General features: G+C 33.6%; 1 protein-coding gene across 5 annotated transcripts in view; it reads left to right on the top strand.

Moving 5' to 3' along the window:
* The window catches only part of LOC142980418 (protein Fe65 homolog), an 87,016-nt gene that overhangs the window by 47,794 nt on the left and 21,259 nt on the right, over positions 1-17,963 (top strand). For all 5 annotated transcript variants that reach the window (XM_076125779.1, XM_076125778.1, XM_076125781.1 and 2 more), the window contains exon 3: positions 6,863-7,004. In XM_076125779.1, coding sequence (XP_075981894.1) covers positions 6,863-7,004 — 142 coding nt within the window. The remainder of the gene's footprint in view (positions 1-6,862; positions 7,005-17,963) is intronic.

Below are 17,963 nucleotides of genomic sequence, written 5' to 3'. Positions count from 1 at the left end.
TATTTATTTGTCGTATGGTTAGTGGTTAACCTAATGTCAAAGTTGTAGAGACTGTTATCTTAGTAGACAACAACCGCGACTAACTTTTTATGTGCCCTCCGAAGCACGAAGACGCCCAACTCAAATACCACTATGCGGTCACCTATCTATGGAATGATAAGTCAAGGGTTACTTAACCCATAAATCGTTTACCGACCGGTGAGCGCAGCTGCCTATGGGCTACCTAAATAAGACAAGGCAAATACATTAACAAAAATTACCATAAAAAGTCTAAACATGACCATTAAACGGGCATTTTCTATTCAAATTAAAGAAGTACTTCAAATATCTTGTCTTGAAACAATAAAACAAGGTATGCTACAATTAGGTGGTTTAGTTTAAAAGCGTGGAGTATGTTTGGTTCGTTCGTCTGAAGGTCGAACAAAATCGATACGGCGTCGCGACTCAACACAGTATGACTTGTACTTAGAATGCTATGTTTTATTATACAACTAGGTTTTACTCGCGGTTTTGCGTCTATTATCTTCGGAATTTTATGTTGACGATCCTTGTGACGTCATCACAAGAATTGACAATTATCTAAACCAAAAAACGCTTATTACACTTTTCCCAACTTGTAAATCGGAATGCCCGAATAGCGCTTACGTATCTTATTGGTTCAAAGCACTTAATTGATTAATTATATGTAATACACAAATAACAAACATTTTATAATTCTCAGTTCTAAAATATTGCAAACCAGTGCATATTGATATATGTCAAAGTTTTTTCATTTCAATGCTGGGACGAATCGTTAAGGTACACTTTACTAGATTTTGTCAATTAGAGATAACGTTAACCTATTAGGTATCCAATTAAATTTGCACTACTAGAGAATTTAGTATATTTTTCTACCACTAGCATCTACCGTCGGCAATTCTGTATGAAAACAGTAGCCTCATCTTAACATAACGTACGTAAAAAAAATTTACTACATTTTAAAAGTGAACTTCTGGATACTCGCTTGAACCAACTGCAAAACATTGTTTTTTAGTACGTAACAAAAAACTATCGTGTATAAGTAGGTTGTATCTGGTCAAACATCGACTATGAAAATGTTAATAAATATTGCTACTTTTACTGTCTGTAGTATATTAAAACGGCATATAAAAGCGATCTGTGATCTACACCACACGTGCACTCGAAACAGTTATGAGTTCATATAAAGTATTGATTGAAACATTCGCGTGTATGAATGCAAACGTTCAGCGCAGAATGCCCACGGAAATGCCCGTATAATCGATTACTTTACTGTTGCAATGTCATTGCCGTACGATACATGGTCATATAGATAAATTATTTTGCAAAGCTAATTTGTACCTCGCTTTAAAACCAAAAAACAGTCTGCAGTTAAGTTTTACATTTAAAAATAAATCTATTAGAATCATACATTTTCTTAAAGTTTCTCAACGGTGCATTGTCATGAAATGCTAAGTAGAAAAGTCCGTATTTAAAGTCATGAACATTTTCCGTCAAGGAAACAAAAAAAAACTCATTATGGGATATAGTGCCATAAGTAACCTGTAACTTCGATTTGTGTACCTGTATGTATTGTTATCTGTAATAAAAAAACTCCAAAACAACGAAGCACCTATATTAAAAGATGTTTATTTAGGTAGGTTCCTACATCTTTAAAGATTGTAAATCGAAATGGTTTAAGAATTAGCCATTTAAACTTTAGTTTCTTAGTCTAAAACATCTTAAAAATAATGTATCATCATCATTCCATCAAACGAATGCAACACAAAGCATTCCTGACAGTACAAGTTCAAGCTAACCTTCTGAATGTCATAAGTAATGAACTAATGACCACCGATCATAACTCGTATTAAATGACTGCTCGCACGAACTGTTAGACATTGCTTTCAATTTTATTGTATTGTTTTGTGTTTTAAAAGTCAAAAGTATCGTTTAATGAGGCACTATTTGTATTCCATTTTATTGTTTTGTTTAAAAGTTAAACAATAATTCTATGATTATATCATTGAGCTTTTAGGCTTCTTAGGCTTAATATGTAGATAGTTTCAAAATTGGTTTAGACCCTAATTTAATTAATCATTTAAATTTTGTCATAGGTCTTGCCAAATTAGACTTCAAATTATCGAAGTCAAATATTCTTTATTTCATAAACTTGAACAAGTATTTGAAATCGTCAAAATATTTTTTTATCTACCACCGTTTCGGAAAAGCTGTTGCTCGTGAGAAGAAACGGCAAGAAACTCACGGCTTGCTCTTTTTAAATGTCAATATTTCCAAAATAAAAACAAAAAAAAAACACTATCTTGGATTATACCCATATTTGTGGGTCACATATTTATATACAGACTTAAGCCTGTAAAGGAAGGCTTTAGGGCCTCAGAACCTAATTTGGTAGTATTTGAAGTCATGATCATCAGCCTAGCCTTAGTTCCAACTATTTTGAAGTTGGATTCCAGTCTCACCGGATGCAGCTGGATACCAGCGTTTTACATGGAGCGACTGCCTATCAGACCTCCACAACCCAGTTACCTGGGTTATAACACTATACCCTTTGGTAAGACTGGTTGTCAGACTTTCAAGCTTCTGACTACTGTTAATGACTGTCAAAGATGTTTGAAAATGACAGCCGAAACCCACAATTTCATACATAGCTTAACCTTGCTCGGCTGTTAACTAACCAACAATATTAAAAGTAACTTTAGCTTATTAAATTACAATTTCAATAACAAAACCTCTCATTTATCTTAACCCTCTGCACCTTAACCCTACTCACTTAGTAAACTTTTCACAGAGTCATACACATAACAAATGAAAACATTAAGCCAGCATGAGTCAGTATGCGTGTTCAGCAAACAGTTGAAGGTTATACTTGCATGACAGACAATTGGAATACCTCATATGTCTTAGAATACTTAGTATGTTTGTATCATTGTTGAAGGTAACGGTTATGCAACGAGAGTTACTAATAGACTAACTTGAAGCTAGAAAGAATATATATCAGCTTAGCCTTTCTTCCGAGCTATGTTGGAGTCGGCTTCCATGGCTTAACCTCAGAGATCGATCCGCGCGGCTGTTGTTAACTAAGCTACGAAAGAATGAAGTCAGTATTTCGAAGAGAATGGATAGGTTACTATAACGAGAGTTTCTTGACGTTTCTTTCTGTGGTCTCATGTGTTTAGGAAGGGCTTCCTTTATTATATCTGTAACGGTTAAACAAAAAGTTTGTTCTTAACTATCAAGAATATTTTAATTTAATTATTTTTAAAATAAATATTGTATCAAAGAAAGTAAGCTTTCCGTATATAAGACACTTCGGGCTCTTTCCTGGGGTTAAAATCTCTGTCATCGAGATTTACTTTCATGCTATATTCTTATATTTTCTCACTACTTAACAAGAGTTATCTCGAATTGATGGAGAAGTTAAGTCCTAAATTCACGTGGCCAAAGGCGATTTTGGTAAGGAATAGTACAATGTAAAAAAGAACATCCAAATATCACGCGGGGAAAAACAGCACACATCACCACACTTTCACAGGAGTGCCACCATGAGAAAAGCCAAAAAAACAACATAAACACACCTGATACGAAATTCATGGGTCCCATTCAACCGCGCCCTACATTATAGTTTAATTCACGAACAATTTCCCACACATTCACATACATACAAACATACAACAATACAGGCCTGTATTACGGACAACTATCAATTATTTAGTGGACACTATTATGCGCCGGAAACAGGCCGTTACCCGTTAGTGGACACGCGCCTTTATTTTGTGGTGCAAGTTTTATAAGCAGTAATAAACTACTAAATTTCATAAAGAAATGATGAGAATATGAATATATGCATACAAAAATTGATTGCTTTGTAAAATGTCTAGAAATGCAATGGATGAGAAAAGCGTAGGACCAAATAAAAAAAGCGGACTGCTGAGATCTGAGCGATCAATGCTTAACAGTAGGTAGAAGTGGGCTATATCGATAAAGTATTTTAAATATCATTCCCCATTACAAGTCCATAAACGTCTGATTATTGGAGAAACATTAACTTAAAACATTCATTGAGGACATGCAAAGTCACTAACCCGCACTTGGCCAGCGCGGTGGACTCAAGACCTAACCCCTTCCCTGCCGTTTGGGAAGTGTCCCTTGCGCTGCAGTGGGACAGTTAAGGGTTAAAAAAGTAACCATGTGTGATCGCGGGACTTCAACTATCTCCATGCAAAATTTCATCGAAAACTGACTTTCGCTTTTATTATACTAAGTACGAAAGAATGAATTGTATGGATATCCCGAAAAAACGATATACAACAAATATTACACGAACTTATTCAATAAAATCAGTTATTTATTTAGTTTCTCGCATTACGTATAACCGCGCGTGTTCGTTTATAATTCGCGTAAATAATTCCATTTGTGCGGTTACATAAGTGATATTTATTCAGAGGCTTTTTATTCGTCTTCACAGTTTATTCGTTTAGTTATCGTTGCACTTCTGGATTCTTATGCTGTCTTTGTATGTCAATGGACGAATCAATACATACTAGCTTACCCTATTAGGCCTACGAAGTTTCATACGTAATATAAAATGCTTGGGAATGATTTTTCAATGAAAATGGTGTATTGATTTAGCGAACGCGTTATAGACAGTTTTTCGACGACATTAATATAGCTGTTGTTAATAATATTAGTATGGAAGTAATTTCTTTGTTTAATTTGAGTAAGTAACAATATTCATTTATTATTATAGGTTATTATAAATTCATGAATAAATTAATTACAAGTGCATACATACTATAATGCAAAAAGATTTTTTCCTCGACCTAAAATAAGTGATTTAGAAAAATATAATTCTGACTGCAAAGCAGTCATGTTGTAACAAATGTCCAAGTATGGAAAGGATTTAAGCATTGCATTCCTTTTAGCGATAACAATACTCTTATAAAATCCCTCCTTTCCCGCTACCGCTCTTAACTCACATCACCACACCTATAACCGTGTAACTATTAGGGTACAAGGGATCCAATGACTATTGAAACTTGTATGGAGGTTTCAGTCATTTCGCCGCATTTCGCTACATTCACCACGTCGTTAGAACGTTGTATCGGATTATCTGTTCGATGGGAATTTCGGGGATCGCGATGACGCAGTTATGGTTGTGAATGAGGTTGTCAATGGCTTTTGTGGGCTGTAAAGGGGTGTAATGGGATGGATGGTTTTGAGGGATTTCAATTTGATATTTTTATTCGGAATTGGTATTTTTGGTAGTTTTTTATTTGACAATAGTATGGATGTTTAACTGACTGTTAAGGTTAGTCGTACTGTATCAAGAAAGCATTGATAAATAAAGAATTTTTGTCTAAGTTAAGTGACAATTTATATATTTAATTTTATAAACGAAAGTCCCCGCCAATTTGTGTTCTAGTCTCGTGCAGTTTGACGAATTGACGAAGTGATTTGGAGACAGATTTTAATGTAAAAATATAAGGGTGCGAAATAGCTCCATTTCAGGCACAATAAAGTCTGCCACGTCCGCTAATCTTAAAGAAGAACCATATATTTATTTTTCTTGTTAGCTCTTTATGTAAAAATTTAAAATAAATTGTATTACCTGTACCTAAACACGACTTTAAAAAACTGAGATTTGACTTAGCAATAACCAACAATAAACAACTGTAAAACCAGAAAAAAGGGCTTTGTTATTATTATTTAAGTTATAACAGGCTACCTTCAAAAAGCCTCAAAATTTTTAAACCAAAACAAAATTTCCTCACTTTCAAAACTATTTATCTAATCTACACGCATCGGTCTATAGCCGGCAAGTACAGCGGGTAGTCAGCAAACTATTACGGCTTCATCTCCGGTTACCAGCAGCCACGCAAGTGCACAACTAGAACAACGTGTAGCTTACTGTTATTATTTACTTATTATATCCATGTTCGAGGATTTTTGGTTACTAAGCATATTGGAGGCACGACTCATATAAAGTCATGCGATTGATTAAGATTAAGTATGAAGCAGTGTTACGTATAATAAGAAGGCTACAAGTATACGAAAATAAATATGAACTAATAGTATTTTTTAGTTTTAATTTTACTGTTTTTATTTTTTTTAAAAACTGTTGGTAAAAGAATAGAACACACAAAAAATCTATGATTTTTTCAATTGTTGAGTGTGCTATCTAACAAAAAAACTATCCAATAATCCAATTTTTGAAATTATTCAAGATACACAGTTGCAGAAAAGTACAAAGTACTACTTATTATATGTATATTCCGTATCAAAAGACAAATCCTTGAGAGCAACACCCTTTTAGTAAAATAAAAACTAAAACGAAGAAAGACGAATCTTGACAATGTATTAAGATTTGTACGATAAGACGACTTATTAAAGAACATATATATTATTCTAGGGATATTTTTTCCCAAAAATTCACATACATTTCTTACATAGTTTTTACAGTTTTATAAGTATTGACTTTTTCAATTCTCACAAAAGTCGGACTTGTAACTATTTGTATTTGATCTAGTGTTAACTGATGAACTAATTAACTTTTGAGAAATATTTATACTGTTATGTGGTATAATTGAATGAACAGAAAATAACATTAAATAATCGCACAACATTATCACACGTTTACTGCAACTCTCTTTTTGAAACTTATCCTAATTTTCTACAAAACGCGAGTCTTTTGAATCAATGTAAACAATTCTAACATCAATCACAAACCAAATTTTCCCCAGAATCGCAGAATACAGAAGATAAATGCACTGGACTACTATTAAGTAATTAATGACTAATTACTAAAAGCAAATATACTTATTCCTATTTCTTTTGTCCACAGAGAATGGTCTACTCTCATACGAGAATCCAAACTATCATTTGGATCCGTCCCGACTAGAGTCAGCGATATACAGCGACCTGTACGACATGCACGACGAGAAGAACACGCCCGACGAATACGACAACTATCTCGACAATAGGAGGTAAGCACAACACTGTACTCATATCTAGTTAACTCTCGCGTTGAATGTTTAATGTATAATTGAATACGGTAAGCTTGTTGCTAGTTATTCTCGGCTCTACCCCTCATTCCGAGCTAGTGGTAGATTTAGTGATTGTAACGACTATCATAAGTGTCAATATTTGACCTAAATGTATAAATGATTTGAATTAGAATTTTTGATTTTGGGAATTAACGTGAACACGCATTTATCTTAAAATGCGTAACGTTTCGGCGCAGGTTGCACTCACGGCGACCATGGCGAGTATAGGCATAGAAGTTCATGGAACAGTATACGTATCACGGCTTGTACACATTATTTTTCATTACCTGCCTTTGACATGACTTAAGGACCGTTATATTATTGATAACAACCTTGACCGATCGTGCCCTCCGAAGCACGGAGACACCCTAAGGGACCACCAATCTATGGAATGGCCGCGCCAAGGGTTGCTTTACCAACAGTTTGTTTATGTGTAAGCGCAACTGGCTATGAGCATCATTACTGAGCCTTACTGCTTACCGTCTGATCGTCGTTGCGACATCTAAATCTCTTAAAATATATCATGTAAAAATTACTTTTAACAACACAGCAAATGTAAGCCAATATCTTAAAACTGCCTATTACATTAAAATAAAGTATTTTCAATATTTGGTTGTAAGTATATTACAAGTGTAAAATAAGTAGTCAGTTTTGGTGTTTTAAACAAAGCACAACATTTCACGGCAATCGGCAAGGAATCCATGACAAATTAGTTTAAAGACAGTCTAACAATATTTAACATAACCAGAACAAATTACTTTCATTCAGCTGTTATATTAATGAGGTAACGTAACTAATATTATTATTATTGTATAAGAGGTATTTACATCAACTATGCATAAATAATTATGATATTTTGTCAGATTATTATCAATATGTTTTCAAAAGACCGTCGGCGATTTGGGTATTTTTCGGTTTTGGTTGAATTCATGTTCGGTTTTGTATGTGTATTTGTTTTAAAAAAACCCCCAATACCAAAGTACGAAAATACTTTAAAACTGCCTAATAAGTTAAAATGCTTTCAATGACTTAAACGAAAAGGTTTCTTACGCTTTGTAAGGCTTCTTGTAGATAATGTAAAGATCGTTCTTGCTCCAATACCATGTGCAATTAACTGATAATATTAATTATTGAAGGTATTATTTTTTTTTTTCAATTAAAGAACACTTATTTTTAATATTGGCTCTACTAATTAAAAACCTGCCAATTATGAGTTGGAATCGCGCGCAAAGGGTTCTGTAATATTTATTTAATTTTGTTTTAAGCTTTTGTTACAATAACGGCGACAGAACTACATCAACTGAGAACTATTGTCTAGCTCTCAACTATCACGTTTCACAAGATAGCCTGGGGGGCTATCAAGCATCTCTTTGACAACTATTAAAGGGCCACTATGACACTTAGTTTATAGTAATTAACATGTTATGTCAAAGCAGCAATATACTGAATAGTGGCCATCAATTTGACGTACACTAGTTGTCAACTGAGACACGTGATGCCCAGACAGGTCCGGCTGACAGACAGACAGCGGAGTCTTAGTTCATCCAACTTTTATTTGAGTACGGTACTCTAAAACACAAATATACTTATACTGCTTTTAACAACAGTTCGCCTTGATAGTAACTTTTTGTTAATAAAAAAGCACTAAAAGGCTTGCACTATATTTTTGCGAACACAAGCATAACCTAGTACTGGTAGACCTTCAATTTTGAGGGTGAAAGGCGACGGTCAAATGCACTTAACGACAATACTTTGCATAAAATGTATTTGTACGATTAAATAAACGTAACCTTTTTTAATGCTATACTATTTATTCCGTCAGTGGTTCTTAAAATCAGATGCTTGTGTATAATATTATTGGTCGCCTAGATTATGAATAATTTATCTACGAAATCAGAAGTAATGTTTGAAATCAAAACAAGATTAGTTTTTCTCTTAAATCAGTTACTATCTAGGTCAAACATTGTGACTGTTAGCTGTTTTAACGTTAACAGATACTTAAGAATTTTTTTTTTTTATCTATCCTATTTCTGTGTCCCACTGCTGAGCAAAGGCCTCTCCCCTAGACTTCCAGTCCCCTCGGTCGCTTGCTGCTTCCGGCCAATCTTCCAGGAACGCGTCCATGTCGTCCCGCCATCTCCGTTTGGGCCTTCCCCGTTGCCGCCGACCATCTTGTGGCACCCACTTCACTTTATAAGAAATTATAGCCGGTTTTAAAGGTAGAGTCACTGAGAAGAACTGACAAGGAATCTTATACCAACGTTTTACTGTTTTTGCATATTCTAAGTTTTTACAATTCCTATACAAATAGTGTATGGAGAGACCTAACTGAAATTTTATTGAATCCAGCCACAAAAAAAAATTCTTAGAATGTCGATGTTCACTGCAAGATGACTTAACTTACATACAATTCAACTATACTCTATCGCGCAATAAACTCGTTCAACAAACCATTTCATCGTTTTTGTCAGCTAACATATAACCTAGTACGTAACGTAGAAGTAGTACTTAACGTATAGAAAATTCATCAAATAGAATGATGATGGAAAAATCCTGACAAAAATAGGACCCCTCTGAACTTTATCCGTACAGTGCATTACATCACGACGGGTGCATCGACCCGGTCACCGCGCATGCGCCGTGCATCGATCCACTTGCATACATTCGTATACACGCTGATTTCTACTAAAATGCGTACTGCTCTTTTTATCTGATGAATGCACTTCAATTTGTGGAAAATTTATATTTATTTAGAGAGATATGAAGTTTGTTTTTACTGTTTTTGAATTTGGTGATTGTGAATCTAGTTAAATAAGTTCGAGGGTGGTGTTTAGTTTTCGAGGTTTAGTTTATTTAGTTATTAGAAAAAACGGTTTAATTATTTGTCAGACAAATAGAAATGTTAGGGTATGAAACTATGTATTTGAAAAAGCCCGAGTATTCATGATCGAATGTATTTGATTATTAGATTAGTAAGGATTAATTTATTTATCAGAATTTAATTAAAGTAGAAATTATTATTTTCAATCAAAGAATTGAGTAAACAATCTATTTTCTTCTTTAGGTATATGCAGTGCCAATGCCAGGATATTTCTTGGCACACGCAATGCATAATCTTAAAACAAAAGTTCGTTTACTTTATTGTAATAGAAAATGTTATCCACATATATGACAAGAAATATTATTTTATAAGTTCCTATACTTCTTAAATAAATACACCTACCTACCTACCTACTTTTACCTTTTTTACCGACAATTCCACGAAAACTGCAACTTTCGTTTTACCCTATAGACGGAATATGCTACCCAGAATATATTGCAATGTTTACCATCAACCTATAGAAATATCATCACACAAGCAATGTTCCCATGCGTGCCAATCGCACGGAGTGGAGGATTACGGTGGAATCTAGCGCAGATTGCAGCTTGCACGTGGCTCTATTTACTATTACTGAACACTGCCTGAAAATACTCGGTAGAGATTTTGTTTAGAGGCTTTATAACACTCAGGTGTTAGTTAAAAACCTATGTAAGGATGTATGTGTAAGCTTTTGTTATCGACGTTTTTCTCGTGACAAGATGTATGGATGTAAATGAAGCAAATGAAGTTTAAAGATTTTACCAAGAGAAGTTCTTTGGTCTCTGCCTACTCCTATGGGAAGAAGGCGTGATTTTATGTTTGTATGTATGTACATATAATTATGTTTGTTAAGATTTTCCGTGAGATTACGATTTCCCCGGGTGAAAGCCGATTTTTAAACAATGTCCGAATCAATTGGCCGAACTTTAAAGATACACTGTTACTTAATATGTATATGTATAAACATTGCAACTATGATAGGTACTAATGCACAAAAAGTCGACGCAGGTTAAAGTTTATAAAAATTGTAAGATCTTTGGAATCCAAAAATCTCTTAGCATTAGAACATACCTTTTCTTTTTCTAAAAAATTGCCCCGTTTCTCATATCGCGTAGAAATGGTGCAGTAAATAATAAAATCAAAGTTTATAAAGAAAGATCTTTATCCATAAACCTCACACACCACTTATGACGTCATCATAGCTCGTGACATCATAACAAAGTCACTTATAAGTCCCATACAAAACTTAAACAAAATTAAATAAACTTTTCACTGCGTCAACGATATAAAATATTTAAAAGATGTTTATGAGAATATAAAACTTTAGTTTATGATTTATTTGTGGTATGTAACTTGTTATTAAATGTTCAAGTTTTGATTTAAAATCTTTATGACGTTAGTTTTATGTCATGTCGTGATTCGGTTCGTAGACGGTTTTGTACTTGTAATTAAAGTACTTAAACAGTTGACGTTACAAAAGTAGTTTTAGTCATTAAATTAGTCTAGTATTATATGCTTATCACTGTATATTTCCTTAAAACAAAATTAAGTTTAGCCGCGGATCGTGCAGGCTCCATACTTTTTTGTCCATTCTTCTTTGAGACTTGAAATAAGAGCTTAGAATATCTTTTTACATTTATGGTGCAGAGATTCCTAAAACACTATAGCGTAGAATAAAATTACCCTTTTTTTGTTAAGCAATAAATACTCTAGGTTTCTAAAACTACTGAAAATACCAAAGCAAATAATCCGCTTGTTTTATGGCCCACAGCAAACGCAGCTAGTAGTACAACATCCGCTCTGAACTAGATAATAACATTGCAGTGTTTGTGGTGTCAGTTATAAGCTGACAGCGATTTTATGACAATACTAGACCATTTAAATCGTAAACATTTCTGCTCTCGACAATTTAACTAGTGGTATGTGACAACGATCATTGTAACCTTTTTCTGAACCAGTTTAAACACGCGAAAACTTATTTTAAGTTTTGTTTTAATGTCTCTCTAAGAACACCCTTAAAGTACGTAACGTTTTATACTAAGTAGTATAGCAATTGATGACCTACGTCCGAACATAGACTTAACTAATAACTCTGGAAGTGATTCAATTTATTCATCAGCAAGAATAAATTTTGATCTCAATGTTACTGACCAGAATTATTATGTCTTCATATATCTAATAACTAGAACAGACAAAGTAAATATAATTAAAAAACAACCAATTAGTCGACCACACATAGTACAATTATGAACAAATGTTCACAGTCTCGTTAGCATTCTAGAGAAGCTCGAAAGAAAGTCTTATTAAACTGTATATTATAATTTTTGTTAGCACAAAATGTAGTAAGATTTATAGCCGGTGCAAGTAGCGTGGCGGCAAACTATTTAATAACGTTGCATTGTAAACGATCCAAGTCATAAACTTGTAGCGATTTTACTACAGTCACGTAAAGAAGCCTTTGGAACGCGTGACTGAAATGAGAGAGTTATAATAGTATAGATAACGATCTCAGATTATTAGCTTCTATTTTTATTAGCCTCTGATATTCTTGCAGATACTATAAACAGTTGAAATTAAACTTAATTTTCAAATTACATAGCTGTATCTAGATTTTTGAAGTGATTTTCTAGTGGTGTTGTTTTTTTTTTATTTCAAACAATGTCAATCATGGCTTTCAGTTAAAAGAGAATAATCAAAAATCTTTTAATTATTACAAAGATACAGAAAAATGGTTTTACACTTCACTTATGGTTATTTAAATACTATTACTATATTTCTCTAATAGTTACCTATCTAAATAAAAATTTATCAAATGATGAACGACGAAATGTACATATGTACGCGCATAACTTTTGAACAACTTAACTAAATTAGATAATTCTTTGTTTATTATGTTTGTTACTGTCGGGACTTTTATCAACGGAATCAAAATTTCCATGGGAATGGATTCCACGGGATAACATTGTACTATACCCGGGCGAAGTCGGGGTAGTCCGCTAGTAACACTATATAAAACGTTCCATGGATTATCGCATGTTTTATGGCCCACACATGCAACGTAGCGCATAGAACAACGTCCGCTCTGAACGGAATAGGATTGATAATGACGTTGCAGTATGTGTGGACCAAATTACAAACTACTGGCTTCGTAGAAAATAAGTTTTTATCCCTTAACAAACATTTTACCATGGAAAACTTGATGATAAAGTTGTTAAGTTGCTTAATAAGAAAACACAGAGGACAGATACTGGATGGTAGTAGTTTGAGAGAAACCTTTAACTAACATTTGGGATAATATAAGTTAAAAAATATATTAAATGAGGGTTATTAAGCATAATCATAATATACATATATAAATAAAAATGAATCACCGAAATATATGTACGAGCATAACTTATGAACAATGAAACCAAATTGGATAATTATTTTTTAATATGTTTGTAACTGTCGGGATAAGGTTTGTATGGGATCGATGAGATCTAAATTCCTATGGGATAAATAGTATACCCGGGCAAAGAGGGGCCTGTCCGCTAGTTAGCAATAAAACTTAAAGCAAGAAGCTTCAAAAATAAGACGAGAAATAACTTTAATTAACATTTGTTTTCAGGTAAAAACAAACGATTTATTGAGCGTCTCTTTACATAATATATTATATGCATTTTTCAATAAAACTACGCTGATATATTAATATACTTCCATACACTCCACTGTCAGAAGCTATTTGTATAGTTCACATACATTTCAGCTGTACACACATATATTGTAGCAACTCGACGTTTTACTGAAAACACATTTACGTGGCACGCGGTTGGACAGGACGTCCGCTCTTCGCATAATAACGGTGCAATCTCTTAAACGCTTGCTGCAAGTTATAAGCTTATAGCGATTTTATATTTTATACCTTCGTATTTGTTGTACAGATGATAGTTTTAAACGTCTTCGTACTTTATAAAGCTATAGTATAACTAGTATACTTCACACGCATTTACACCGTATTTAAGCTATTAAAGGGATGGTTTTTCCTAAAAGGAGATTTTGTTTGATCCCGGGTCTTTGCTTAGCCAAGAGAGTGTAACAGACGGACTTTTGCATTGATATTATTAAGTAAGAAATTATTTTTGTAGAAACATATTAAAGTTTGTATCTACAACACTGTTTAAATGCTGGTTAGCTATAAAAACTGTCAACTGTCAATAGCAGTAACTATCATGTACAAACTAAACGACATTTCCATTGCAAAATTATCACAGGAACAGAATAACAAAAATATTTTGTTCCCAACGCTACCATAGTTTTATGTTAATCCGAGCTTTGAAAACATAATATCCAGAACTTTTTAATGCAATTTAACGCGAGTACTGAACCCGGAACTTTGCGTCGTAAAAACACGAGTGTGACGTAGCAAACTGTTGAAGTTTGACACGGAAATTTAAATTTGTGGTCGAAAACAAATATTTTTTGGATATTCTGTGAGCTTTTTGAGCGTTTTTAAGCAAATCACAGATAGAAAGGGCTTTTGTTTTTAAACTGACTGACCCGGTCGGCCCCGCTGTCATGTTATTTAAGTGAAATACAATAGAGCTATACTTATGTCTTTTTTGTAAGTATCATCATGTAATAAGTCTTTAAAGTTTTGTTAAAAGAGGCGGTATTTCGAAAAATATGTATAATCCCAAGTCTTCAACCATCTCCGTGCTCATCTGTCTTTGAAGAACATGATCTCCGAAACTGAAATATATTTGAAAAATATTTCACCTAGAATCTTCTTCATCCTTGATTAAACTTTTACCTCAGAAAATATCTGGAATAATCAACAATCCTTCCGCGCAAATGAAGTCGTGAACAAAAGCATGATATTTTGAAATACAACGCCACAAGTTATAAACTTCTTCATTTCGATTTGAGGCACGTCTTTCAATATCTGCCGGCATCAGGGTGCGAGATGGTGGCAAGAATTGCATTCAACTTGCTATAGTATTTTAAACCTTATCTCAACTGGAAATAGGACTGTTTTCGCTTGATGTTTTGCTGTATGAGAAGTCTTCCGTCAAGAATTGCATTCTTCCTTGGTAAATAATTTTTGACTTTAGTGTGTAAGAAATAAGAGTTATTTCGGAATGGAGCTTTTAAATTATGTTATAAGAGTGATCAAATGATTATAATTTTCTTCTGGATTATGATTGAAGAGTGGTTTTGACTGTGAAAACGAATGGCATTTCCTTTTACTTTCTGTGCCGGATTAACACTTGGTACTGAATGTTTTTGTAATCATAATAACAAAATATGGTTTCCATAAAATACATATTTAAGATTAAAATTTATAGAAGTGCGCAGATGCGTGAGGATTAAAGGTCCTAATCAATAATCAAATCTGAACTAGCGATTAACCTTTGTTGATGTCTATGTTTGTAACTCTTTTACTCTTTGAGCAATAAATTACTTTTTAACCAAAGCAAACATTGCACGTGGACGCACCATTTTAATTCAAATTCCTTCACAAACATCTCCATCAAGCTACACACAAGACACTAAGTCTTGCACAAAATTCTACAATTTGATAAGAACTTGCAGTGTATTACGTACAAGGTTGACTTGTATCCGGTAGATCGCATGTCTGTACAAAGTACTACATATAAATGATGTTTTTGAGCTCTTGCTTGTAAATTGCTGAGAAATCTGGTTTGGAGGACATTGGTGTTTTATTAAGGTCCTGGATAAAGAACCAGAGTGAAGGTTGCTCATAGCCATAACACAGACAGAGCTTAGTGTAATTGTCATTATTTATTCTTTAAAAAGACAACTTCCGCACTAAGAATGGCTCTTTCGTCGCAGGGACTTTTAGAAACATATAAAAACGGACACAAAGTACAACCCGAACAATTATTTGTGCATCGCATCGTGTGTGATCGAACCCACGACCTCCCAAAGCAGTGGTAGCTGCGTCGCGACCTAAACCACTGCGCCTTGCGCCTTTTGTGAATTGCAACTGAAATTATTGTGTAACCTTTAACTTTGTAAAAGAAAATCAGCACTGCTTTAACATTGTGTTACGGGAGAAAAACAAGTGAACTCAGGCCTGAGCTATTTCTGGATCACATAAATATTTGTTTCAAGAGCATTGAACCCATCCAAGGGACTCTTAGCTTACACTAGATTGTAAGATCAATTATATACTTTTTCTGACTATACCACGGTATATTTAACTGAAATTCAAAGGGTGTGACTAATTAATAATATGTGCCATAATAATAATGTACTCTTAATTAAGTTACTTAATAGTTATATATATATCCATGTAATATCTTTATGTTATGTAAACAAAAGTATAGGTGATTTGCCTGAAATAAATGATTATTTAATTTAATTTAGACGAATTTGAAACGAGGAAAACTTTATAGCATTCAAGAGCATTGATTTAATAATAAATAAGTAAAACATGGCCTGATGAATCTAGCTGAAAACTGAATTTACATTACAAATTACAGTATCTTACTCATCAAAAATCACAACAAAACTACAAAGACATCTAATAGCGCTAAACCAGAGCTATCGTATCAAAGGCCTTTGTCTATACCACTCGTTCAAGATTAACCCCTTGTCTGAGACCAAAAGGCTATTGTTTCCGTTCTTCGCTGTAATTCAGACTGAAATCTCACTGACTTCTCACGTACAGAAATGTAATGGAATTTCAACGTTGTTTTACAGTTTTACAGCAAAATTCTGCTATTGTTCGTTGGACTATTTCTTGAAATAAAACGTAGCCGGTCGGAACACATCTGATGGTAGACGTATCGCACATTATGGATCTTTTGTATATTATGGTACTATTAAAACGTTTAATTTTACAAATTTAACTGATGATGCGGTCATGCGGAGACCATACTGAATTAACAATGCCCTATGCTAATAAGATATGAAAAAAAATTGTTAAATAAGTTGAGTGATCGCTGATCGTGAGGATTCAAGTTCGGTTTAAGGTTTAAAATAGTGCGATAAGACTTTTCTCACTAATAAAGTTTGGACAATTTTAATGTCAACAACTAGTATGAAAATGAAGTTCTTACTAATTAATGCCTTGTTAATTTTGGAAAATATTTAGAAAATAGTATCCGCCAATTCTTACGCATAGTTTCTTCTTCATCAAATCGCTTTCTTAACGGTTTTCTCAACTCGTTTGTTTCTGAACAAAGTTATTTTGTACTTTGCTGTGAGTTGTATTTCAGAAGATTTTCAAATGTGTTTTAAGGTGCCTGCTTTGTTAGACCCTTTGAAATTTTAGACCCTACTTCCCAAATACCTTTAAGAAACTTTGTACTTTTGAATAAAGGGTATCGGCCTTAACACTGTATTTATTTAAAATAAGTTCGAATTACCGAAACTACATCAACATCGTTGACTTTATTGATCTATAGTAGGTGATATGAACATGAAACTACACATTTTGCATATTATATGCATTGCATTTTTATAATCTGCACAAAACTTTAGAATCAAACGATATTTCCGTTAACATAACAGTAGCACGATTATGTACATACAGTCAGTACTATCGAGTATAGAAAGTTTAACAAAATGTACAGCAATAATAAATAGTTCCCATGGCGCCCCCTGGAGGCGTTGATCAGATTTTTATACAATATTTGTCGACAGTCGATAATATTAGGAACATTTTTATTATATAGCTAAAATAGTTTCTACGGTGCCCGCTAGAGGTGGTGATCAGATTTTCATACAAAATTTTCGGATTATCAATAGTCGATAGTGGTAGAGAATAGCGTTAGTATTCAATTCAACTCTCTTTGACACAAGCATGAAACTTAACTCATCTCAATCTGCAACCTTAATACATCGATCTAATTCCAAGTTACCTTCATAGCATCAAAAACTTAATGAAGGCAGAACAATAGTGTTGCAATAAATGATCTATTGTTTTAAACGTCAGGGCGAAGTAACAATGACGGCTAATCATTTGTATCACGTATAAGAAATGTTGCCAATTAAAATTGTTATCTTCGTGGATAGGTTCATGTGATATTGAG

The sequence above is a fragment of the Anticarsia gemmatalis genome, chromosome 18, assembly GCF_050436995.1.
Source record: "Anticarsia gemmatalis isolate Benzon Research Colony breed Stoneville strain chromosome 18, ilAntGemm2 primary, whole genome shotgun sequence".
Lineage (NCBI taxonomy): Eukaryota > Metazoa > Arthropoda > Insecta > Lepidoptera > Erebidae > Anticarsia > Anticarsia gemmatalis.
This window is presented reverse-complemented; position numbering and strand designations above follow the sequence as displayed.